Below are 26,820 nucleotides of genomic sequence, written 5' to 3' on the forward strand. Positions count from 1 at the left end.
TTTGTAAAGTTTCACCTGTCACAAGAGGTACCGTCCTTAGTCGTCTGGCATTTTCAGGTGTCATTTTCACATTTGCCCTTGTCTCCTTCCTCTTGCACTTGCTTCATCCCTCTCTCCCCGTGCTCTCTGACCTTCCTCCCCTCAACACTGTTAGGGAAGGTGATGGGCGATGCAGGGACTTCCATTTGCTGATTGCATCACCTGGTTGATGCAGAAAACGAGAAGAGAGTGTCAGAATGTGGATGGAGGCTGTTGAGATGGGGGTGGAAGGTTAGCATCAGTGTTCAAGGGGTTCTGGAATAAGGGAAGCAAAGAGACATGCTTTTTAATGAATCACCACACCACAGAGCAGCTCTGTTCTGCAGCGCATCTAGAAAGAGTAGGAAATATAATTTTCTGCTAAACAATATGGTGCATCACATCATTTCTCCATTAGCTTCAGCTGAAAATGAAAGCAGTGCTCTCTAACAGAGCTCAAAATTTAGAGCAGTGGACTCGTGTAAGCAAACATTATAGCTGTTTTTATTAAATTATGGTCTAAACATTACTACAAGGGAAGTGTTTTCTTCAGTGTTATGCACTTTTATGTTTCCGAGGTTCATTGACCTTCAGAAAGGCTAAAATTAATTGTAATAATTTTTCGGGTATTTCGTTTCAGATCTCGCGCGACCCAAAATTCTGGAATTCCAGATAACCGTCAACTACCTTAAAAGCATTTTAATTATCATTAAAAGTAAAAAAAAAAAAGTGTGTGTGTGTTTTGTGAATAATCCACAATAAAGTCATGCGTTTTGCAGCTTTGCTGATCCTAAACCGCCTTCCAGCGCGAACTGTTGCTATGGTTATGTTCTCCAGCGAACACGATTTCAACTTTACCGTTTACAGAAACATTTGAGAACGCTGTTGAATTGTGTGAATCCTTATGTAGAACGAATAGCCTTCATAGTTTTATTTCTTTTGACTTCCTCGCACCCTGCTAGTCTGATCCATGTCAAGCCAACTGATAAACAATACCCAGCTGTTAGCACGGAACAATACCGAATTCTTTTCCATAAGGCATCATGACGTAATAGACTGAATGACGTAAAAACGCCATTCAGGAATGTTTATGTTATTATTGGGCGAAAATACACATCAACAAATCATTTGATGAAGACAGGCATGTCATGTAAGGTTTATTTATTTGTTTGCTACACCCCTAACAGTCGGTTTAGGTGGTGTGTGCTTATTTGCTGTCTGCGCTTCTATGGCAACGTAATAGATTATCCGTCCCCACGCATGTTACCACAACTGAACTGGACATCTTTTGCACATTGGATTACTGATGTGTCAGTGGCCGGGGGCTTCGCAAGTGCTGTTTAAAGAGTAGTTTGAAAAGGAGGGTGTAATGATTTGTCATTGAGACGCGCGTCAAATTGTTTCTCATTCAGACACGTCCCTCCGTCTTCCCGCATCCAGTGTGCGCGCTCGGTGTCTAGTATTACAGATGCAGCGGGATGCATTTTTGTGCATTCATATTTTTGACGACCTATTGTCCTGCCTGCGTCTCCTCTCAGATGATACCGACTGTCATTTGTTCCGTTAAGGTGTTCGATCACAATGGATAGGGTGCATTCTTCCATGCGCAAACGGCTCTATAGCTTGCCACATCAGTTTGGACACAAGGATGCTATGACTCGAGACGGCGAAGACAGCGACAAGGACACTCGGAGGAAAAGTGTCAAGATGAAGCATCTTCCCTCACCCTCCTCCACGGGGAGCTCTAAAGGTGTCAGCGAGGCCAAGAGCGGAGACGCGGAGACCGATGTAGGGAGACCCTTCAGAACCAACGTGAACGGCGACTGCCGGAGATTCAGAGGCAGCCTCTCTTCCATCACCAGTCGGCATGCTCCAGACGCGGATCTGGCGGAGCAGAGGTGCCTCATCGTGGGTGCAAGCCCCGAGGACGACGGTCCCTTGGAGCAACCCGGACCTGGAGAGAGCCAGGGCGCGCAGGGCGGCCGCGGCGACGGGGCACAACAGGCGCCCTCTGAAGAACAGTCGACTTTCGTAAAGTTGGAAGGTATCGATCAAATCATGCCTGACGATGAGCGGCTGTACCAGGCGGGCTTTATGCACAGGCAGTTTGGCGCGATGCTTCAACCGGGGGTCAACAAGTTCTCGCTTCGAATGTTCGGGAGCGAGAAGGCGGTGGAGCGCGAGCAGGAACGGGTCAAATCTGCAGGCTTTTGGATCATTCACCCATACAGTGACTTCAGGTAATCCCATGTCTAATTGTCGGCTATGCAAATGTTCCCACTGCCATCAGGCCTCCAGCAAGGAGCTCTCCAAAATTAAACGATTAAACGAAAATAAATCGATGTCTGAGCAGATTAAATACAGCCCATTTGTCTTTTCATGGTTTTGTTTTTAAAAACGTCTTTCTGTGTCCTTGAGCTTGCTGAGGATATTAAAATCAGGCCCGTGCTGTTGCATTCCCTAACCTCACCTGGTCATATTCACCTCTTTCCTGTTTGAATGACATTGCTACCATCCACATATTGCAAGGGCAAACAGTGTCACCAACGCCAGCTGTCTAGGAGGTTCTGTGATTGTTTTGCATTCATTGCGTGAAAACTTTCACTGCACCAACCACGGAAGTCAAGTGTAATCTCTCGCTTTACTACATAGAAATAAGTCACACAATCATATTTAGCCATTGTTCTCATGTTTTCACTCAAACAGAGCTGGCCGGCCCGGGAAATAGGGTGATCAAAATGGGTTAACATGACGACGGGCATTATTGGGAGCAAACATCAGAGAGGATTACAACAACACAATTTATTTAATGGCACTCTGGTCCGAGTTGGAGGGGGCAGTACTAACAGTCAGGTAGCTGAAATGGACCACATGGCCTTCGCACAGTCAGGACGGCATGTAAGCCCAGCAGTTATGTGCTTCTAATGAGCGATTGGCACATTGTTTTGGATATCAGTCGAAATAAATGATGTGAGATCAGGGTCATACAGTGCAAAGGAGGACAATGTTGAATCAACACCAGAAATGAAAATTCTGTCATCATTTACTCACCCTCAGGTCACCTGTATGACTTTCTTTCTTCACAGAAGAAGATATTTTAAATAACTGCTTTTGTCCATTCAATGAAAGACAATGGGGTCCAAATGAAACCATTTTTGTGTTTTGTTTGGACCCCATTGACTTCCATTGTATTTGGCAAAAAAAACAACCAAATATATTTTCAAAAGATCTTTTTTTCTGTTCCACATATAAAATGAAGTCATACAGGTTTGAAATGACATAAGGATGAGTAAATGATGACAGAATGTTCTTTTTTTATTTTTGTTTGTTTGTTTGAACTACTTTTTTTCCTACACTGTAAAAAATATTTTTTTGAAATTGTAAATAAAACAAAGATTACTGCAGATTGTTTTACACAAAAAAAACATACAATTTCAGTCTTTCTACTTCAAATTTGAACATTTAATTCAGTGTCACTTGCCAATTGTGTTTAATTATTTGTCAAATTTACTAGCTATTTCTTAGCTATTTCTTTACAGTGCACTTGAAAAAAATGGTGTAGAAACAATTTTCACTCAGAAATTGCTAGTAAATCACAATTAATTACAAAGAAAAGGCAAGTAACACATGGAATAAAACATGAAAATTTTCAAATAGAAAGAGTAAAATAGTCATTTTTATACTCCAATAATATTTGTTTCGAAAATCATTTTTACAGTGTAGAAAAATGGAAAGGTTACTGGTAATTCTACCAGCACATTATATGTTATATTTCATTTACTCCTAATACACAGGACAATGCAATATGTAATTCAAAGTACGAGTAAAACACCTATAGAAAAAGATAATTGGACCCTTTTTTTTCTTAGAATATTTCCCTTTCATTTGTACTGGCAAAACCCCCCAAAATGCATCTGTCAACTTAAACTTAAGTTTTGTGACTATATAAGATGAATGTTATTTCAGGAAGCATCTAGACCTGATGAGTACCAAGTGACCACAGCAGCAGGTGATTTGTAAAGTTTCACCTGTCACAAGAGGTACCGTCCTTACTCGTCTGGCATTTTCAGGTGTCATTTTCACATTTGCCCTTGTCTCCTTCCTCTTGCACTTGCTTCATCCCTCTCTCCCCGTGCTCTCTGACCTTCCTCCCCTCAACACTGTTAGGGAAGGTGATGGGCGATGCAGGGACTTCCATTTGCTGATTGCATCACCTGGTTGATGCAGAAAACGAGAAGAGAGTGTCAGAATGTGGAGGGAGGCTGTTGAGAGGGGGGTGGAAGGTTAGCATAAGTGTTCAAGGGGTTCTGGAATAAGGGAAGCAAAGAGACATGCTTTTTAATGAATCACCACACCACAGAGCAGCTCTGTTCTGCAGCGCATCTAGAAAGAGTAGGAAATATAATTTTCTGCTAAACAATATGGTGCATCACATCATTTCTCCATTAGCTTCAGCTGAAAATGAAAGCAGTGCTCTCTAACAGAGCTCAAAATTTAGAGCAGTGGACTCGTGTAAGCAAACATTATAGCTGTTTTTATTAAATTATGGTCTAAACATTACTACAAGGGAAGTGTTTTCTTCAGTGTTATGCACTTTTATGTTTCAGAGGTTAGGTGTTATTAAAACGAACATATTTTGTGTTTAATTTATTTTTAAGGCTTTTTATAGCCATTTCATTTTAACTGTTGAAGGATCATGAAACTCTTGAGAAGTTAACAGATGTTCACAGATATAAGTTGCAAATTATTGAAAATAATGATGTCACATATTATTCTGAATATTTGGAGAAAAGTTTTTATGGTTACATTAACTTCTCTTGGTATCAGTATGTTGCCTTTGCTTAAGTGTACGGTACAAACAGTTCAGCACATGTTGCTGTAAAACGTATTCTTTTGCCTGCTTTGACCACTGGAGCATCTGTCCAAGGGTAAATGTCAATGGCAAATCCTTTATAATCTGAAAACTGTCTGGAAATAATCTGGCAGATTTAGTGACACTTCCTATAGATGGTTTGTTCTTGTTTAATCTCCTCCAAAGCTCATTTCATGCAATGTAAAATAGAGCCCTGCGATGCGGAAATGTGGAAGTAGTATTTTTCCATTTGGTTAAACCCAGATTTTATATTACATTTAAAAGTAGGTGTTTAACATATTTGTGATTATGGTATTATCTTGCCAGAAAAGCAGCTGATACATTAGCATTATTTGGATACTTCATTTGTTCCATTCTAAGTGTTATCTGATGTATTTCCTATTAAAGCAGTAAGTTTTAGTGGGGTATATCATATCAATAATAAGATGCTAGTTTCAGGTCAGTTGAGGATTGGGAAAGACAATTAGGACTCATAGTATGCTAAGCAGCAACAGATAGAGAAGGAGAACAGTGAGTGTATTTTTGGCAGATTGTAACAGAAAGCTGATTATCGCAAAGCCTTTTGTTCGAATGAAATGTGTTCCCTCTGCTGTCATTTAGCAGTGGCTCTCGTCTGTTAGTTGATTTTTAGCCTAAATAGGGTCATTAAAGATCCACACAACTTCAAAATGAAAGGGAAACACAACTTACACAGCAACCAAATACCTTTTTGCAGAACTATATCTCCACTTTTCCAAGCTTTCTCAAATTCATATACCCACTGGTGTCCATTTGATATTACAAATGACATTGCATAATACCTCTTGTGGTTTCTGGTTGTTTATAGTGTAGTTCTCATGATATATCATTTGTTTGCACATGTGAAACGAGAAGAGAATAATGTCTATAATGTGGTTACAATGATTGATAGGATAGATATTGGATATTCCTAATACAATTAGTGCTCTAGTAACAGTGTGGATTGACAGTGGCATATAGGCAACATATTACATTTATATGCAGTAATATAGACATTATGGAAGCTTACAGGCTATAATATAATCCGGATATTAAGTGGACAAAGAAAATACTGTGATGTGATGTGATATGATTTGAATAGCAATTAACTGATAGGCTCAGACAGAATCTGTTTTGTTGTGGTTTTTCCATCCATTTTCTGCACTGATTTCAAGGGAAAGGTCTGGGGACAGTGAATTTTGTGAATGACAGCTGTCCCAAATTTGTGTTTGCCTGCTACATGGTCTTAAATACAGCATAGTTTCTTCCTGATTCTATACGAAAACTATTTTAATTTAACATTTTACGGGAATTATTATATCGCAGTTTTGTTTTAATATTTAAAAAAAATTTTTAAAATAATTTTATTATATAGATCACTACATTTCTTTTTATTTGTTGAACTTCTCTTGGTATCAGTATGTTGCCTTTGCTTAAGTGTACGGTACAAACAGTTCAGCACATGTTGCTGTAAAACGTATTCTTTTGCCTGCTTTGACCACTGGAGCATCTGTCCAAGGGTAAATGTCAATGGCAAATCCTTTATAATCTGAAAACTGTCTGGAAATAATCTGGCAGATTTAGTGACGCTTCCTATAGATGGTTTGTTCTTGTTTAATCTCCTCCAAAGCTCATTTCATGCAATGTAAAATAGAGCCCTGCGATGCGGAAATGTGGAAGTAGTATTTTTCCATTTGGTTAAACCCAGATTTTATATTACATTTAAAAGTAGGTGTTTAACATATTTGTGATTATGGTATTATCTTGCCAGAAAAGCAGCTGATACATTAGCATTATTTGGATACTTCATTTGTTCCATTCTAAGTGTTATCTGATGTATTTCCTATTAAAGCAGTAAGTTTTAGTGGGGTATATCATATCAATAATAAGATGCTAGTTTCAGGTCAGTTGAAGGTGGTTTTAGGGCAAGGGTCGTTGTCATTGGGAGAATTTAATTAGACAAAATTAATAATCAGTCATTATTATTTTGCCCAATTTTTGGTTTTAACAGACACAGCTGACTGAAACAAAATAGCTGGGTCATTCTGTCAAATCAAAACAGCATAGTTTCTTCCTGATTCTATACGAAAACTATTTTAATTTAACATTTTACGGGAATTATTATATCGCAGTTTTGTTTTAATATTTAAAAAAATTTTTTTTAAATAATTTTATTATATAGATCACTACATTTCTTTTTATTTGTTGAACTTCTCTTGGTATCAGTATGTTGCCTTTGCTTAAGTGTACGGTACAAACAGTTCAGCACATGTTGCTGTAAAACGTATTCTTTTGCCTGCTTTGACCACTGGAGCATCTGTCCAAGGGTAAATGTCAATGGCAAATCCTTTATAATCTGAAAACTGTCTGGAAATAATCTGGCAGATTTAGTGACGCTTCCTATAGATGGTTTGTTCTTGTTTAATCTCCTCCAAAGCTCATTTCATGCAATGTAAAATAGAGCCCTGCGATGCGGAAATGTGGAAGTAGTATTTTTCCATTTGGTTAAACCCAGATTTTATATTACATTTAAAAGTAGGTGTTTAACATATTTGTGATTATGGTATTATCTTGCCAGAAAAGCAGCTGATACATTAGCATTATTTGGATACTTCATTTGTTCCATTCTAAGTGTTATCTGATGTATTTCCTATTAAAGCAGTAAGTTTTAGTGGGGTATATCATATCAATAATAAGATGCTAGTTTCAGGTCAGTTGAAGGTGGTTTTAGGGCAAGGGTCGTTGTCATTGGGAGAATTTAATTAGACAAAATTAATAATCAGTCATTATTATTTTGCCCAATTTTTGGTTTTAACAGACACAGCTGACTGAAACAAAATAGCTGGGTCATTCTGTCAAATCAAACAAATTTCAGAAACTTGAATTTGTTCATATTCAGAAGACAGACAAAGATAAATAGTAATGAAAATCAAAATTTTAAAATGCCATTGAATATTTACTATTTTGTGTTAATTAATAATAAAATGCATCACATGGCCGTTTTCACCTAATTTGGAGGCAAATTACAGGGGTGGAAAAATGACTTTAGAAAGATCATGTCAGCATAATTATCACTAATGGTGGCGTTTTTTGTCCAGAGTTTGTGTGCCTGTAACTCAAAAAGTATGTCAATAGGGATGGGCGATATACCGGTAGACATGATTATCGGTAAAAATTTGTCAGCCGGTAGAGATTTTGGACTATCGTCTCTATCGTGGTTACACGCTCACGTGACGTTGCTGTTCTACATGGTCACGAAAACGTATCATTTTAAGCATTGTGGTTTAAAAACAAGTGATTCAAAGCCATTGAAATGCAATCAGCAGTGAAAGAGAACTTATTTCGCTATATGCAGAGTTATTTTTGCCACTTTATAGACCTTGAACGGTTTAATACATACACGTGTAAAAATGCATTTCTTATTTCTTTGTTCTACTGTAGTTTTTTTGTCCTATTGCTTGAAATTAGTTTCTTATTCCTTTTTTAGTTTTTTTCTATTGCTTGAAATTAGTTTCTTATTCCTTTTTAATTGCTGACTGTTTACTTTCAGTGAACTTGATTTTTTAAATTTTATTTAGGCTAGTATTTTTGTGAAATTGACACTGGTGACAAGAATTATGAAATATCTATGGTATCAAAAATATTGATATCAAAGACCTTATTTAAAGCAAAAATAACATTATCGTGATATATACCGTTACCATGAAATAAAATCACTCCTATCGTGATATAATATTTTGGTCATATCGCCCACCCCATATGTCAATATTCTTTTAGATACTGGTTCTTAAATTTATTGTTTGGTCTCTTCGTTTTTAAGGCCCTATATGTTTCAGTTCCAGTGATGTGGGGATCTCAATCTGGCTCCACGAGTAAATTAAATTGCACAGAGTTTCAGTGATCAAAAACCAAATGTGGGTCACTTTGCTTACAACCCATAGCTTTTTTTATACCTTTTGTCGTGGGGTGAATGAGAACACAGACTCGGTACTGATAGAAAGTGCCCCGGTGATTTATTGCCCACACACTGATCACACGTGCTCAGAGGAATGGTGCTCGTGGGGTGAAGTGCCGTGGTGAAGATCCCTCTCCTGGGGTGCCGTCGGAGTCTGTGGATAAGGAGAAACAAGCATTAATGTCACCTGGAGCTCCGTTTCCACTCCCCGGTGGTTCCTCTTCTCCTGGCTTTTATGGCCAGCGGGAACGAGCTCCAGGTGCGCCACTCATCACGCACAGGTGTTGTGCTTCTGTGATCAGTGTGGCAGCGGCGTTTCCAGGGCGACGCTGATCTGGAACCGGGATACTCGCCACACTTTTTATAAAGAAGAATGTCTGAAAGACAAATTATGTTTCCCTCTATCAAAACAATTGCATAGAAACTATTCTTTTCCCAAAGTTTTCATGCTTGTTCCTCTAGAAGTATAAAAGATTCTGTATCTCCATATCCTTTGAGATTCTGGTTCGTAAAGATAGTATTTTACTAGCCATTTAATATTTGGCTTTATTTTTCATTTATATATTTCTTTGACCAGAAAAACATATCAAAATTACAAAAGTTTGCCTCTGAGGACCACTGGTTGATTTGACATGGAATGACCCAGTTCTTTTTATATGTTTATGGTTGTTTATGCTAATATGACTGCTGATAACAGTAACCTTCAGTCATGATCCAATACTTTGGTTAATCTGCTTTTGATCATTTCTGCAATCATTTCATTTCACCAACAATTTGCTACTGAAGAAAACACTGTGACCTATTTATACACAAGTATAAGGGCCTAAAATCGAACAGAGTTTTTTTTCCCCCCTTGTCCATGGTGTCAAACAACACATAATCCCTCTGGACAACTCTGAAATGCTGAGAGCCTCGTTCTCTCTTTGCAATCCATACCGAGCTGGATGGTTTATCAACCCTCTGTGTATTCGATTTCTGCTTAATTACAACTCAGCAGCAAAGGACTGGAATTTAGTAACCAACCAGCTCTCTACCAGGGTATAAATGATGAAGGCTAATCCTCAACTTCAGTTTGTAGTGTACATCAAATGATGCGAAAGAATATTAGCACGTGGGGAAAAGAGCCAGGCAAATACTGTAAAGCAGCGTGAAATATTAGTAGAATTATTGAATGTTTCATGCAACCAGAAAAGGCTCATTTTGGCATATCAGGGCCAATGGGGTAATTAATGCAGCGTTCAGCAATTATGGCGGCTTGTTTTTGTGTAAACGTTTCACCTAGCAGATCTTTTATTGATGAAATGGCGGTCTTGCCAGAGGTCTCCTGGATGTCTTCCAGCCCCTTTCATTTACATACGTACGACACATCCAATTACCAAACAGGGAACTCATCCATAAACGAGAAGTAATAGCCCAACCAGACAGCCAGCCATTTCCAGCGTCAGTCAGGGGCTGAGCTCATGCAGCGTTCTCAAAGAATCCTGAGTGCGCTTTTTAGATTAGTGTTTCTGATTACTGACATCATAATGCTTATTTTGAGGAAATGAAGGCAGACGATTACATTCATGCATTTGGCAGATGCATTTGTCCAAAGCTACTAACTGCTTGCAAGGCATGCATCTTATCAGTTATATTTCCTGAGAGCTAAACCCATGACCTTGCTAGTGCATCAGTTTATCTACAGAACTGGTTGGTCTTAAATATGCCATTGTTCCTTTTTGAACCCATACACAAACTATAGATGTAAAAAGTGTTTCAGGAAGAATAATCCTATATTTCTGTCATTTAAGTGTTATATTATTAAGTATATGTTAGTATTATTTATATCCTGTTATACAATTTTTTGTAATATTTTGAAATAGATTTTATATTTTCAGTTTTCATTTCATTTATTTAGTTTTTATTTATTTTTCCAGTTGAAGTTTTAGTAATTTTAGTACTTATATTTGTTAGTTGACAAAGCAACATTTCATTTAGGCTTTTAAGTTCTAAATCTAATATTAATATTTCATTGTATTTCAGCTTTGTCTCAATTACTGAAAATGATTTTTAATAGTTTTTGTTTTAGATAAAACAGCAGTGCATAATAGTAAATAATTAATTTTAACAGTAAAAATATATTAGTGATAATGTTAATTATTTACTATTGTTTTCATAAAATAAAAATGTGCAACGTTAATTAAATAGATAAGAATTGTTTTATAATATTAAAATTATATATCTAGTATTTATTACTATTATTAGTTAGCCATTAATAATTATTATTGATATTCATTATTTACTACTATTATTTCTATAAATAAATGAATGATCTATTATGAAACAATATTCTAACTTGTAGAATCCATTTTTCAGCTAAAACATTTTCTGTGCTTGTGTCTCTGTATAACAGAATTTCAGTACTATTAAGAAGAAGCACTTAATTGTAATATATAATCTTTAATCTTTGCCTTTAATCGTTAACGGCTCCAAAGGTCATGTAGACTCTTCTGTTCCTAAGGCATTAAATAAACACTTTGTCCATTTTATATCCTCCAGGTTCTACTGGGACCTGATCATGCTTCTGTTGATGGTGGGCAACCTGATCATCATCCCCGTGGGCATCACCTTCTTTAAAGATGAACACACCCCCGCCTGGATAGTCTTTAACGTGGTCTCTGACACATTCTTCCTGGTTGACCTGGTGCTGAACTTCCGCACGGGGATCGTCAAAGAAGACAGCACGGAAATCATCCTGGACCCTCAGCAGATCAAGGTGAGGTACCTTCGGAGCTGGTTCGCCGTGGATTTCATCTCCTCCATCCCTGTGGATTACATCTTCCTCATTGTGGAGACACGCATCAATTCGGACTTCTACAAGACGGCACGAGCGTTGAGGATTGTGCGTTTCACTAAAATACTCAGTCTGCTTCGGCTGTTGAGATTGTCCAGACTCATTAGATACATCCACCAATGGGAGGAGGTAAGATGCACCTTTACAGACTCTTAGATTGTAACATACTGTATCTATCACAAATAACACATTTTTGTTTGCTTGTGAATGTTGAAAAGAAAAGGAACGGTGACATGAACCTTGTTTGATATTCCCGTACCAATAATGGAGCTGCCCATGGTTTCTTTTGGTGGTCCTGGAGCAATATTTCTGTCAAACAAATACTCTCATTCCTCATAACCACAACTCTAACCGTAATATAAACCCTTCAATGAATATTTCGGACTTAAAATGACAATTCTGCCTTTACACACCCTCGAGCTGTTTCAGAATGGGATTTGTTGTGGTCTAAAATGACAAAAAAACTGCGTATTTTAATACATACGATACCGTCAAAAAGTTTGGGTCAGTAGACCCCGAAATTTTTTTTTTTCGGCAGAGATGCATTAAATTGATCAAAAGTGACATTAAATACATTTATACTGTTATAAAACATGTTTAATTAAAATAAATGTTGTTCTTTTGAACTTTCTGTTAATCAACGTGTCCGGAAAAAATTTATCACAGTTAAACAGCAAAAAAACATTTTCAATATTGATAATAATAAGCATGTTTCTTGGGCAGAAAATCAGCATATTAGAATGATTTCTGAAGGATCATGTGACACCGAAGACTGGACTAATGATGCTGAAAATTCAACTCTGCCATCCCAGGAACAAGTTACATTTTAAAATATAGTAAAATAGAAACGGTTATTTTCAGTTTTAACAGTATTTCCCAATATTGCAGTTTTTACAGTATTTGTGATCAAATAAATGCAGCCTTGGTGAACATAAAAGACAATGTGGCGCCTTTAGGTTTGAAACGACCTCAAATAAATGCAAATGTTGGCTGAAACTGTTCTTTTAATTACAGTGAGAATTAACAGTGAGGTTGTTCTAGGACCAACAATGGAGTTGATCCTACTTGTTAAAATCCCAGTCAGCAATAACAGACAGAAAGTCACAAACTTCACAGTCATTGCCATCACGTGGATTTAATTTTAGCTCTGTCAAAGAGTGGCTGCTTCTAAATCAGGCTGCAATTAGCCACAATTACAGGCAGCAATGTGTTACTCAACCTAACCATTGTTTGTCCGTGGCAAAGTTAAAAGCGTCCACCATGACCCTTTAATTGCTTCGATCGCTCAAAAGAACACATCCTACTTGTTAAAATCCCAGTCAGCAATAACAGACAGAAAGTCACAAACTTCACAGTCATTGCCATCACGTGGATTTAATTTTAGCTCTGTCAAAGAGTGGCTGCTTCTAAATCAGGCTGCAATTAGCCACAATTACAGGCAGCAATGTGTTACTCAACCTAACCATTGTTTGTCCGTGGCAAAGTTAAAAGCGTCCACCATGACCCTTTAATTGCTTCGATCGCTCAACCCTATCGGCCATCAACCTTGCGAGTTAACGGAAATCTATTGGATTCCGCACTTTAATTACTGCTATTTGGGAACGCCGCCTTTTTGTCCACTGAGGGGTGGTGCATCGGTGCCGTTATGGATTGTGGGTAACATCAGCCTCTAGTCTGGCCTCGCACTAATCTCCTAGGAACTATTGGTGACATTAGCAGAAGAAATACAGTACCTTATGTAATACTCCACAAGCCAAGTGTTGTGCTACTAAAAACCATCTTAAGGACAATGTGGCCTAGAATTGAGTGAGGATTAAATCTCAATTGTGACCCAATGCGGCATATTCTAGTTCTGCCATCACAGTCGCACATCTCTGACCTCTTTTCCTTTTAGATTTTTCACATGACCTATGACCTGGCTAGTGCCATGGTGCGCATTGTGAATCTCATTGGAATGATGTTGTTGCTGTGCCACTGGGACGGATGCTTGCAGTTCCTGGTGCCCATGCTGCAGGATTTCCCTTCAGACTGCTGGGTGGCCAAAAACAAAATGGTGGTAAGTGTGAAGGGCCGCTCCGTGTCTGTTTTCTCTTTATTTTTCATCGGCAGAGCTGGTTTATTAATCCCAACATCCACATTTTCAGGTTGTTCTGAAATAAATCAATAAAACTGAAGATATAAATGCAGCAGAATAGAATAGGTGTTGATACTGCTGCATAATAAATGGCCTGGATGAAGCATTTTGAATTATAGAAAGCTGTTTTCACCAGTAAAAAATCAATTGAGAGATCAATTTCACACTGAGAAATAAAGTCACATTGTGAGTTACAGTTGTGAGAAACAAAGGTGCAATTGCAAGATAAAAACTCACATTGTTATATAGTTGCAATGAACTCTTTCCCTGCCAGCATTTTTGAACGTCCCCCAGAATATTTTGTTGTATGAATATCTGAACATGCAATACATAATATAAATAAAGAACAGAGCTTCTACTTTTAAAGCACTTCAAGCATTGTTTTTTTATCAACACTTGAATGTAGGTAAGTTTGATTAAAAAAAGCAACAAAGCTGAGAAAATCGTGTTTTTATCAGAGATTACATCTGGATCATATTCAGTACGATGATCGAAGCATAGATGCAGTAGATCACTTGCATCAACACCACCAAAGCTTGCACAGTCCTTTACCATTTCCTGGATCGACATTTCACTCCGTAACATTAGACTGTTTTCATTTATATGCTGTTTATTGTTAATGATCGCATTATTTTTCATATGCATCTGCTTACATATGAGATTGCTCGTTTCTGCGTCTTCCTCACATGTGTTTTTGATCGGGAGATTGTGGTCTCATTCAGAAGATGCGTAATAGCACCAGCAAGCATATAGCAGGGAAAACACAGAAAGCCATAAAGTCTTCAAATTGCAAGGAATAAAGACAGATTGTGAGATAAAAAGTCATAATTATGAGTAACAAAGTTGCAATTGCCAGAAGCAAAACCGGAGATGTAAAGTAACACTGCAAGATAAAAAGCCACATTATGCCATGCAAGTCACATTGTAAAGAATCACAATGGGGAGATATAAAATAAGAGTTAAAAGAAATAGTCACAATTTTGAGATATAAAGTCAAATTGCGAGATAAAAAATCAGATTGTGACACATAAAGTTAGAAATATGGGAAATAAAGTGGCAATTATGAGGTAAAAAGTCAGATTTTGTTAAATAAGGACACATGCGAAATATAAAGTCACAATTATGAGAAACAAAGTTGGATTTACGGAAAAACACGAATCACGATTGATGGATAAAGTCATATTATGAAATATAAAGTCACAACTGGGCAATATAAATTAGTGCTGTCAAACGATTAATCGCATCCAAAATAAAAGTTTTTGTTTACATAATATATGTATGTGTACTGTTTATTTATTATGTATATATAAATACACACACATAGAGTATATATTTTGAAAATATTTACATGTATATATATATTTATATATTTATATTATTATATTTTAAATTATATATAAATATATTTAATATAGAAACATAACATATTTTTCTTAAATATATACATGTGTGTGTTTGTATTTATATATACAAATAAATATACACAGTACACACTCATATATTATGTAAACAAAAACTTTTATTTTGGATGCGATTAATCGCGATTAATCGTTTGACAGCACTAATATAAAGTAATAAATTAAAAGAAAAGCAATTTTGAGATATAAAGTGAATTATGAGAAAGTAGTGATTACAAGAAATTAGGTTGCAATTACGAAAAATAGCTACTTGCTAGTGGCTCATTTTGCTAAAGAAGAACACTGTCCGTGACTATGTGTCATTAGCATTTGTAAAACAGTACCTTCTGCTTTCCTCCATCTTCTGATATCAAGAAAGCACATGCAGCGTTCGTAATGACCCTCCTGCTAAAGGACGTGATATTTCCCTTTCTCTCTTTCTCTCTGGCCTTTACTCTGGCTCCTTCTAAATCCTGTCAGAAATATATAGAAACACTGTCACTTTTTTTCCAGTCTAACACTCTCTCGCGCTCTTTTTTCTCACATTCTGTCATTCGCGACGCTATTTTCTCTCCTCTCCCTCTCATTGGTCCGTACCTTTGTCCCTTCACAACACGTTTTGTCCCTCTTTCACCGTCTCTCCTATTTCTTTTGCTCTCTATCACAATTGCCGTCTTTCATGCTCGTAATTATATTCATGCTTTAATTTGGGTTCTTTTTTCTCTTTATCTCTCTCCCGCTCTCTCTTTCCGTGCATCCCTCCCTTTCTCTCTTTCCTCACAGAATAACACATGGGGTCAGCAGTACTCTTACGCCCTGTTTAAGGCCATGAGCCACATGCTGTGTATCGGGTATGGCATGTACCCTCCTGTGGGCATGACGGATGTGTGGCTGACCATCCTCAGCATGATCGTGGGCGCAACCTGCTATGCCATGTTTGTGGGCCACGCCACTGCCCTCATTCAATCACTGGACTCCTCACGCAGGCAGTACCAGGAGAAGGTTAGTAAAAAAAGAGGAGGTGATGAAGTCAGTTGGCTCTGGGAGGCTAAAGTGTGGATATTTGCATACATTGCGATGTAAAAGCTAATGATGATACCTACTCTGCTCTGTAAAATTTGTGCCTTTTTTTTTCATCAAAAGCTGAGGGAAATTATTTGAGGAATTATTTTGGGATGTCCATTTTGGATGTCTGAATTTTTAATGCCCTTGGAACCCAGTTCATATGTATTTTATTTGTTGGTTAAAAGTTGCTAATGCTGTTAATGCTAGATTCATAGTTATGAAATAAAAATATAATTGTAAATATATATTGTAAATGTATCATAAATATTATCTTAAAATATAATATTTAATAATATTATATAATGTTAAATAATATATGGCTAAATAATATCCAACTGTATAAATTATAATATATTAATATTATTTATATAATTTACATTTGTATATGTTCACATATTTACACATAAAAGTAGTATAATGTAATATATAAAGTATATTTGATAAGATTTTTTAAGTGTTTCTGATCAATAATACAGTAAAAACAGTAATATTGTGAAATATTATGACAATTTAAAATAACTGATATCTATTTTAATGTGTTTTAAAATGTAATTTATCATTGAAAAGCTAAATTTATAGCACCCATTACTCCAGTCTTCAATGTCAAATGATCCTTCAGAAATCATTATAATTTGAAAATTATCAGTGTTAAAAACATTTGTGTTAATATTTTTGTGGAAAACATAATCATTTTTTTAGGATATTTTGATGAATAGAAATGTCAAAATAACAGCATTTATTTGAAATAGAAATATATTGTAACATTGTAAATGTCTTTACTGTCACTTTTGATCAGTTTAATGAACCTTGCTTAAAAAAGTATTAATTTATTCAAAAAATATTGTACTAACCACAAACTTTTGAATGGTAGTTTATGTTATAATAAATTGATGATATTAACACATATAACTGTTGGCAGGTAGGTTAGTAGTAGCTAAAATGTTACAACTGCCTTCTGTATTCCTTTTATAATTGTAGAAAATATATACTATAATGAAAAATCCCCAAAAATACAATCTTCGTTGGTAAGCCAGCAAATAAGGCAAAGATCATTTTAATGAGGGTGGGCAGCTGCCGTTTCCCACTTTGTTGAGCATTTGTTCCCAGCAGACAAAATTTCCTCACTCCGAGAACCGAGAACGCCTTTGAAGTCCTGTTTAAAAATAGAAAAACCAGGGTCGCAAGCAGACGAGCGGAGAGAAAAATGGTAAACGACGATGGTTTGTGAGTTTTGAGCGGCGCTCGAAATGCGGTTCGCAAGTCGTGGAGGTTTCTGACCTCTGCGGTGATCAATACTCAGTTTTATCGTGTCTGTAAGTGTGCAGGAGCGGTAATTGAACTGTTGTCATTTTCTATGAGAAGAAAATACAAGTGCTTTGACCTCTGCTGTGTTACAAGATTCAAGTCAATTCAGCCCAACTGCGGTTGTCGTGGCAACTTGCATTGTTGATACAGGAGTGCATATTGATGTGAGGTTTCCTCCCCTTTCTTCTAAAAAGGATGAGGCCTTTTCTTGTGTGCAGCGAATGTTTTGATTTCTCAAAAGCTGAACGCATGAAGGCCAATGGTTTTGATTATGGTTTCAAAGTACATAATTTACAGTTCCTCTCCACATCTGTTCGAAAGGGTTTTGAAGACACAAACACACCAGGAGAGAGAGGAAGATTCGGTTAGGGAGAGTTCAACAGGGATGAAAATGTCTGAAGTTGTCAATTTGTCCCGTTAACTTAGCTGCCGATTTCATTACCTGCTGAATTTTGGGCTTCCACACCACTCTCCTCAGTGTCAATGCGATTACCAGCATCCATTTCCAGAAAAAGGACGAATTCCAATGACACACTGTTTTTCCCGACACCATGAGTCATGCTTGCCTTACGCTGGCATTTCGGCGAGCGACTTCACACCCTCGCCGGGCTCCGCAGTTGAAACCTAACTGTATAGCGTGACATTATTTCCTGTTGTTTGAACTCATCCTGCTGGCTTTGTCCCCTGCCCTTGAATATGATAATAGAAGAGCCACTCGGAGAGACCGAGGAGATGTTCACAGCTGACATGGCAGGAACATTAGCATGTGGTGAAGGGCACATTGCAACCGGCTACCGTCGACAACCTAGACAGCAGTTCATGGAAGCAGGAGAGAGAAAGCAAAATGGCTAGTGACAGAACAAAGTTTATTAGAAAGGACAGCAGAGGCAGAGAGCCGTGCGGCGTAACGTCGCCGAGCCGCAGTGCTGCAGATGCTCTCTGCCAGTTTCAGAGACACAAATGAAATAACAAAGAGACAGTACAAGGGGATCGTGGGTAAAATAAACCCTATCAATACTGTACGTCCTTCCTTGAAGTGAAAGAGACAGGCTTGGAGAGAGGGACAAACAGAAAGACAATGATAAATGTGGAGATGTGAAAATACTGCCGAGCTTTGCAAATGGAGCCTGGGAAGGCTGCCGTAAAATACGGTTACACTGACCAGGCTATTGTTTTGCAAGACATTTAGTCAATATTTATTTATCGGTAGCTGTGTAGTTAGAGACAACACCTCAGGGTCTACTGACGGTTTAAAGACTATTTACACCTAATCATAAAATCATACATGACAAGACTTTAAAAAAGACAATGGGTAACTAAGAGCTCATTTGTTCCAAGTACAAAAATATTGGACTGTGGTCCTTTAAAAAATAAATGACAGTACTATTGTAAAATGATGGTGTCAGATGATAGGATCACAGTACTTTGATATATACTATGGTAATGAATAATTACCATATTCGTACCCTTGTGCATATGCAAATGATTATGATGTTAGAAAGGTACCGTTAAAAAAAATTTTTTTTGTGATAAACTTTTTTTTTTTTTTTGAAAACTAGGTCATTTTTTTATTTTTGCTTTGCTTCATGGTTGTGTGTGTGTGTGTTTTGTTTAATTTTGTTGTTTGATTTTTTTTTCTGTTTTCTTTTGCTTTTTGTTTTCTTTCTTTTGTTTTTCTTTTTTCTGTTTTCTTTTGCTTTTTGTTTTCTTTCTTTCGTTTGTTTTCTTTTTTTCTTTTTGTTTTGCTTTTGTTTTGTTTTGTTATACTTTTTGTTTTGTTTTGTTGTTTTGCTTCATTTTGGATAGCAAACAAGGGTCACATGTCAATTAGATTTGGTTTGGAAACAATCTTTGATTTGGCAATAATTCTAAAACTCAACTGGATAAACTAAGAACCTATGGGATAAAATGGAATTTCTCTATCTATCTATCTATCTATCTATCTATCTATCTATCATCTTGATGTTATTTGGTTTCATATTTGATCCCACTAGGGTCTTTAAAAAATGGTTTCAAATAATTAAAGAAATCTCATTAGCATTTCTGTCCACATTCCTTTTGGGGTTTTTGGGGGGGCTATTGTTGCTAAGCATGTAGATAAATATGTAATATTCAAGTTGATAATATTGTGTATATGTCATTTGTACAGTACAAGCAGGTGGAGCAGTACATGTCCTTCCACAAACTTCCTGCAGACATGCGGCAGAGGATTCATGATTACTATGAGCATCGCTATCAGGGGAAGATGTTTGACGAGGAGAGCATTCTGGGAGAACTGAACGAGCCACTCAGAGAGGTTAGTAGTAACATATAAGCCAGTTAGTGTATACTTTCATTGCGTAGCTTGTATTCTAGTATTAAACAGTTCTATCCACTTATTTTGATATTGTCCATTCTTCAATTACAGGAAATCATCAGTTTTAACTGTCGAAAGCTTGTGGCCACCATGCCGTTGTTCGCCAACGCGGATCCCAACTTTGTGACCTCCATGCTCACCAAGTTACGCTTCGAGGTGTTCCAGCCAGGAGATTACATTATCAGAGAGGGGACCGTTGGCAAGAAGATGTATTTCATCCAACACGGTGTACTAACTGTTCTGACAAAGGGCAGCAAAGAGACAAAGATCTCGGACGGGTCTTACTTTGGAGGTAAGAAAACAGTTATCATTGGTTTGGATGGTTTGATGCAACTTTCATTGGATTCTTGATATTTGTATGATGATAGTTTTGAAATGTTGCTTAGCATAAAGCACTTTCTTATAGAATCTAATGTGGATGAATTGGCAGTTAAGTTGCAGCAAATAAGTTTGTGTTTTTATTAGAGAGGTTTTATGTGCTTAACGTTCAGGCTGGTACCATCGTGTTCTTCAGTGTTATCGGCTGGTTCTCCCAGGGAACCAAATCAGTGAATGGCCACGCTTTTGGAGCCTGGGGAAATTCCTCACCCAGCATAAGTTAACCATTCATGAAATTAATTTCCCTCACAAGATTGAGGAAGGAGGGGAAGATAACAGTTTGAGTTGTGCTTTGTCATTAGAGGCTGTTCACTGCAGTTTTTCTCATTACAATTTCCATTGTACTTTTTTTTTTTTTTCCTGTACACTTTCTGTTTTTAATTTTGGCATTTATGAAGGCATCATGTTGTCCATTATTAAATGCCTTTTAAATAGCAAAAAAATAAAATTTATTCACACTATAGTTTACCTTCTATATAAATTGTGAGTCTACCTAACAAATCAACATGCTCTATTTTCTGAAGAAAATGAGGGTGATGCAAATATTTTGAAACAAATTATACACCACCTGGTCTCCAAGTGCAAGCTAGCCTCTTTCCTGGTGTTCTGTGCCATTATAAACTCTATTACTGTCTCTTGTGTGGTTCTGGCATCACAACTAAGTAGTTTGTGCTATCAGTGAGCTGCAGCAGATTTAGTCAAGAGAAACAAAAATGTCATCTTATTTTCCCCAAAAAAACTTTCCTTCTGCCTGGGCTCATTTGAGGTCATTACATGTTCAACAAGCCGCTCATAATCTCCTTTCCCATAAACCCTGTGTGAAAGTTCAGAAAGTAGGAGCAGGCTGGATTCTGGCCTAGTACTGCGCTCACCCAGTCCCCATATGTCATCTTTCTGGTTAAGTTGAGAATGCAATACTAGTACTACACACTGCAGTATACGCTGTATACTGCCTACTATTTTACTATTTAAGAAAAATAGAATGTGAAACAGCACACAAATTTATATATATATACAATACCATTCAAAATTTGAAGTCGTTATGATTTATTTGTAAAGAATCAAGATGCATTAAATTGATCAAAAGTGACAGCAAAGACAGTCATTTATACTTTAAATAAATGCTGTTCTTCTGAACTTTCAATTCATCAGAGAACCTTGAAAAAAATGTTTCACACTATTAAGCAGCAAAACTGTTTTCAACATTGATAATAATAATAATAAAAAAAAATTTTGAGTAGCAAATCAACGTTAGAATGATTTCTGAAGGATCATGTGACACTGAAGACTGGAGTTATGATCCTGGAAATTCAGCTTTGCATCACAGGAATAATTACATCTTAAATTATATTTTAAATGTTTAATTATAATAATATTTCACAGTATTACCGTTTTTGTTGCATTGTTGATCAAGTAAATGCAGGCTTCGTAAGCATGAGACTTCTTTAAAAAACATTTAAAAATCTTACCGAACCAAAACTTTTGAACAGTAGTGTGTAAAATGTACTTATTTATCTACTATATTTTTGGCATTTTTAATTCAGTTATTCCAATTTTGTTTACAATTCATTTTTAAGAAATTTGTATGTGTAAAAATGTTGTCAGTCAAATAATCAAATAATCAGTTGAGAAGGAAATCACAGCAGAGATCTCATGGCACTACTGTATATGATTGCTATACTTTTATACACTATGAAATATGAATATAAGATTCATATTTAATGGTATATGAAAGAATAGCAATGCCTCATAATAGAGTCTAAAAACATTTGTATTACTGTGGTAATATGTTCAAAACCATGTTCCCTGTTGAAAAAAAAACAGCATATGCTGGTTAGGTATGTTTTGAAGCATGGCAGCTGGTTTAAGATGGTCCTGAGCTGGTTATGAGCTGGTTCTGACCAGGAGCTAGTTGCTTAGGACCAGCACATGACCAGTTAAGGACCAGCTCAAACCAGCTGCCATGCTTCAAAACATACCTAACCAGTAGATGCTGTTTTTTTCAACAGGGTTGTCTTTGTATTTTTATGCATCATCTCATGTTGATTTTTTATTTCTGTTTCTCCATGTTCCCTGACCCTCACACCACCCTTCTCCCCCCTTTCCACCTCAGGATGTGTTAGTGAGTGTGTGTGCTCTGGTGGCTCTTGGCAGCATGTTCTTTATGACCCTGGCCATGATGACTAGACAGAGAGAAAAAGAGTGAAAAAGAGAATGAGAATAATCTCTACAGGTTCTTGAAGGACCAACAGCACCTTGTTTAATAATCTTAAAAGTGCTATAAGCTACTATAATTGGAATACAACACATAAAATGTTCTTAATACCAAACGGATCAATGAAATGGCTGTCTTGAACAGTAAAACTTTGTTTCTGTGACAGTCTGACAGCCAAAATGAACATGAGCACATGGTACATGCTATCCAATCAAAATTCATACACATTTTTAGGTTTATTAACAAGTAATTGTCATTGCTCATTTTAAGACTACTAGATTTATGCTTAAAACAAGCAAGTAAACAAGTAAAAACGTATCTAATTTGTGCAATTCAGTGGTGAAGCTTTGTGTGAGTTAGCAAAATGTCTAACAGTCCTTAGCAGCTTTAACTGTACAATTTACATAAACATATACAGAGAATCACACAAATTCACTTCTTTAGCTTTTAAAATGGTATGAACTAGTCAGTGAACTTTTAGGAAAACAGTAATACTGTATTTCTTAGGTGCAAAGGCGAGATACTGCCTGAGAACACCCAATTACCACATTAGTGTTGACAGTCCCCTGTGTCCTCTTCTCAAACCTCCTGCTTGTCTTGTCGCTTAGAAACTTTCTCTGCATTTGAGATAGAGCTTTTACTCTGTGATCTGACTGGACAGATGATGGCTGAGTACAACTCTAAGCTGTCAAAATGGTATTTTAATGCTCTGGCTACAGATTAAAAAAGACTATTCAAAAAAGCAACCTCAAAGTATATAAAGTCTGAGTCACTGCATTTACAGCAAGTATATTTAATTCATGGTGCCCACTATTGTGAATTTATGCACATATTAATAGTGCTGGAGTGCTCTAAACTTAGGCTGAATAAACATTTATGTTTAATGCTCAGTTAGGGGCTGGATGCTAGGGTATACCCATTCATACATTCATTTATTTACTCTTCATTCTATTATTTATACACATAAACGCACATATATACTTGTAAAATTTTGGTTGCTCTTACAAAAAGAGTAGGATACATGTTCTTCCCGTGTGGCTTTCAATTTGCTCATGTTGCAAAATGTCCACAGAGATCTGTTTGCTGACTCGAGGCAGAAGAACAGCCAGCGTAAGAGCTGACACGTACTGTCGTCTGTACTCACTCTCTGTGGACCATTTCAATGAGGTGTTGGAGGAGTACCCCATGATGCGACGCGCCTTTGAGACCGTAGCCCTCGATCGGCTTGACCGCATAGGTGAGAGCTGTCAGTTCAATAGGCCTACGTTTTTCACAGCTGCTCTGAGATGCCCTTGAAGAGTGGAGAGTTTAATAAGCGGTCACATCTTGTCCCTTGCTTTTATTCAAAATATTCAGTTTGAAATACATTTTTACTTACATAATGTGATGTATTATAATTGAAACAGGATATTCAATTAGAAAAAATTGGCTATTGGTGAACATTTATCCAACAACCCCTGTTGCTTAAGTCAGGGGTGTCCATACCTGCTCCTTGAGCACCACTTTCCTGCAGAGTTCAGCTCCAGCACACCTGCTTGGAAGTTTCTAGCGATCCCAAATGTGTTGATTAGCTCATTCAGGTGTGTTCAACTGGGGTTGGAGCTACACTCTGCTTGAAGGTGGCTCTCCCGGAGCAGGATTGGACACCCCTAACTTAAGTGATGTCGGTGGAAAAAGAAAGACGAAGCAGTAACACCAGTATATTTTGGTCAGTTTTTATTTCATGTTTATAAGGCGTGCATGGTTATCATTTTAATAACTGAAATAATATTTGATTAATAGCATGCTCTGAACTTGGGATTTACAGTTACTTTGATAAATGGAGATGTCTGCACTCATTTGCACGTATTAGCTCTGGAATTGCCAGTTGGAGCAAGGAACCATTCCATATTAATCGAATGAAATAAACATGTTAATCTTCCCAGCCCTACATTTTGACATGTTTACAGTTTAAATCAAAATACATTCTTGAGTTTGTTATCCATGCATTTCTGTCTTCCTTTATGTCCTCACAGGAAAGCAGAACTCTGTACTCCAGCACAAGGTCCAACGGGATCTCAATTCCGGAGTTCTGAACTACCAAGAAAATGAGATCATCCAGCAGATTGTACAGCATGACAGGGATATGGCCCATTGTACCCACCTCATGCAGACACCTCCTCCAGCTCCTCACCCAGCACCGACTCCATCTTCTCACACCCCTGTCATCTGGGCACCTCTTATTCAGGCTCCTCTACAAGCTGCTGCAGCCACCACTTCAGTCGCTATTGCCCTAACTCGCCACCCCCATTTGCCCCATACTCTCTTCCGACCCCCTGTCCCACTGCTTGGCTCGCTGAAAGACCAGCCAGGGTATGTAAAAATGTTCCCAACTGCACTTTTGGGTACTGCTGCATTTGGTGGCTCCTCCTCAACCAGCTCGCAGTTCAGCTCTTGTATTGAGACCCCAATTCTGGACACACTCAGGACTGAGAGATCGTCTACCTCCACACCTCCGCTTCCATCCTCCAGCTCTCTGCCATCCACCATCACAACAACAGTCACCACCACCACCTCCAACATCACAGAGTCTTCCTTCTACCCCCATAGACCCCTTGCCTCCCATGGGTCCAAAGACTTCAGTATTTCCCAGCTTCATCCTCAACCACAACTTCCTCAGGCCTCTTTCCCCAGCATTGCTGCATCACTTCCTGGTTTCTTCAAACAAGGAGCAATTGGAGGAGAGGCTGTCCAGCTTGCAGTTCCCCCTGCGTCCACCCTTACTCCTTTGATAGCGCACTCAGTAAGTCCCATCCTGACCCAACTGCATTCAGCTCAGCCAAATCCTCAACAAACAAAACCAATTCAAGATTTGAATAAAGTTGCAAGGACAGCCTCCCAGTCTTCTGTAACAGAGTCCCCTGTCCGCCCCAGGAGCATTATTGAACAAGTCCCAAGTCCAACAAGTGTCCCGTCCCAACATGCTCAGATTGGTCTACAGCCAGATGTTCTTTCCCAGCTTTCCCAAGAACCATCTGCTCTTGCTTCCCTTGCACAATATGGGTCCGGAAATGCCTCCCCATGTAGCACACCTTCAGCCTGGAGCCCAACATGCCAGAGTCCTACAGTGGAGAAGATGAGAATGTCCATGCACAGCCACCCTGCTAGCATCTCTGGATCCCAAAGCTCACTACTAAACCCTCAGACACTCTTCCCACCACCACCTCAACCAAGAGAAAGGGGCGGATCTCTAGTTGACTTACCTTACCAAGACTTAAGCACCATTTCCATGTCTCTCCCCACCCCAGGACTACCTGAAAAGTCCAAGCCAGTTGGAAGAGGACCGCAGCCACCGGACTTATCCCATCACAGAGGATCTGCTTCAGGTTACTCGCCGCTCCCGTCGCCCCCACCCCTTATAAAACCATTTAGCTCAAAACCTGGTCATGTTGTCCTATCAAGACAAACTTCCAAGTTGTCCATAACTCAGACTGGGTCCTCAGGTGGGTCGCCAGCCCATAGATCTAGTGACAGGTCCACCCCTGGGACTCCAAGCTTGCACCCCAAACTCCCGTCGAACTTGTGAGAATGGATTGCACCCTCCTACGATGAGTGAGCAACATTTTTTTATACGTCAAAGACACTGACATTTCTCACCAGAGATGGAGGGTGTATGTTCATCTACTTGGATTTTTATTGGTCCAATGACTTCCCTATTTGTTATGCCAAAAGAAGGAATGGACTAACAAAACTGACCGAAGAATGAAGGTGTGACTTAAATTTGTCTTCCAAGTTCTGTCAGTAATTTTTGCAATATTATTGTCTGATGTTAAGACTGTATAGGGATATGCAAATTATGACTTCCGAAAAAAAAAAAGTTATTTCAAAGTAATAATTCTAAAGGATGTATGTATGTTTGTGATTGTGTGTGTGTGCGAGCGACTGCTATTGTCATGTTATAATAGTGTGCTCTTTTTAAAGGAGGGAATTATGCTGGGTCAGGGAAGCAAAGCTACATTCGTCGCACTTCATCAGTCGGGCATCATCTGTCATTGTGAAAGAACACGCCGTACAGGTCTCTCCGGGCAGGTGGCACAGATATATACACACACAAACACAAAGGTGCACAGATACATTCACACATGCACAAACAAACCTAGCCCTCAACATCCCAATTATCTAGACCTAGTATGATCTTTCCGCTAGACTTTGACCCCATACATACCTCTTTGCTGACGAAGAGGTACTGCTCAGTATCTATGGCCTTTCCTTTTTGTAACAATACTGCCTTAGTGTCTGGACACCAGGGAACGAC

The 26,820-nt window shown here is 37.9% G+C and overlaps 1 protein-coding gene across 1 annotated transcript; it reads left to right on the forward strand.

Annotated features, from left to right (window-relative positions):
• The first annotated feature begins 1,273 nt into the window (after positions 1 to 1,273).
• On the forward strand, positions 1,274 to 26,091 carry LOC107716748 (potassium/sodium hyperpolarization-activated cyclic nucleotide-gated channel 3-like). The gene is made up of 8 exons (XM_016523295.1): positions 1,274 to 2,258; positions 11,382 to 11,805; positions 13,571 to 13,732; positions 15,991 to 16,209; positions 19,727 to 19,873; positions 19,985 to 20,225; positions 23,599 to 23,763; positions 24,542 to 26,091. Exons 1-8 carry the CDS (start codon positions 1,600 to 1,602, stop codon positions 26,089 to 26,091), a joined length of 3,567 nt encoding a protein of 1,188 aa, XP_016378781.1. The 5' UTR covers positions 1,274 to 1,599.
• The last annotated feature ends 729 nt before the right edge of the window (positions 26,092 to 26,820 follow it).

The sequence above is a fragment of the Sinocyclocheilus rhinocerous genome, unplaced genomic scaffold, assembly GCF_001515625.1.
Source record: "Sinocyclocheilus rhinocerous isolate Xijiao unplaced genomic scaffold, SAMN03320098_v1.1 scaffold1201, whole genome shotgun sequence".
Classification (NCBI taxonomy): Eukaryota; Metazoa; Chordata; class Actinopteri; order Cypriniformes; family Cyprinidae; genus Sinocyclocheilus; species Sinocyclocheilus rhinocerous.

Coding starts and splice junctions, on each gene's coding strand:
- LOC107716748 (XM_016523295.1), top strand. CDS start 1,600: ATGGATAGGGTGCATTCTTCCATGCGCAAACGGCTCTATAGCTTGCCA. Junction 13,733..15,990: donor TGGCCAAAAACAAAATGGTG/GTAAGTGTGAAG, acceptor CTTTCCTCACAG/AATAACACATGGGGTCAGCA. Junction 20,226..23,598: donor GGACGGGTCTTACTTTGGAG/GTAAGAAAACAG, acceptor AAATGTCCACAG/AGATCTGTTTGCTGACTCGA.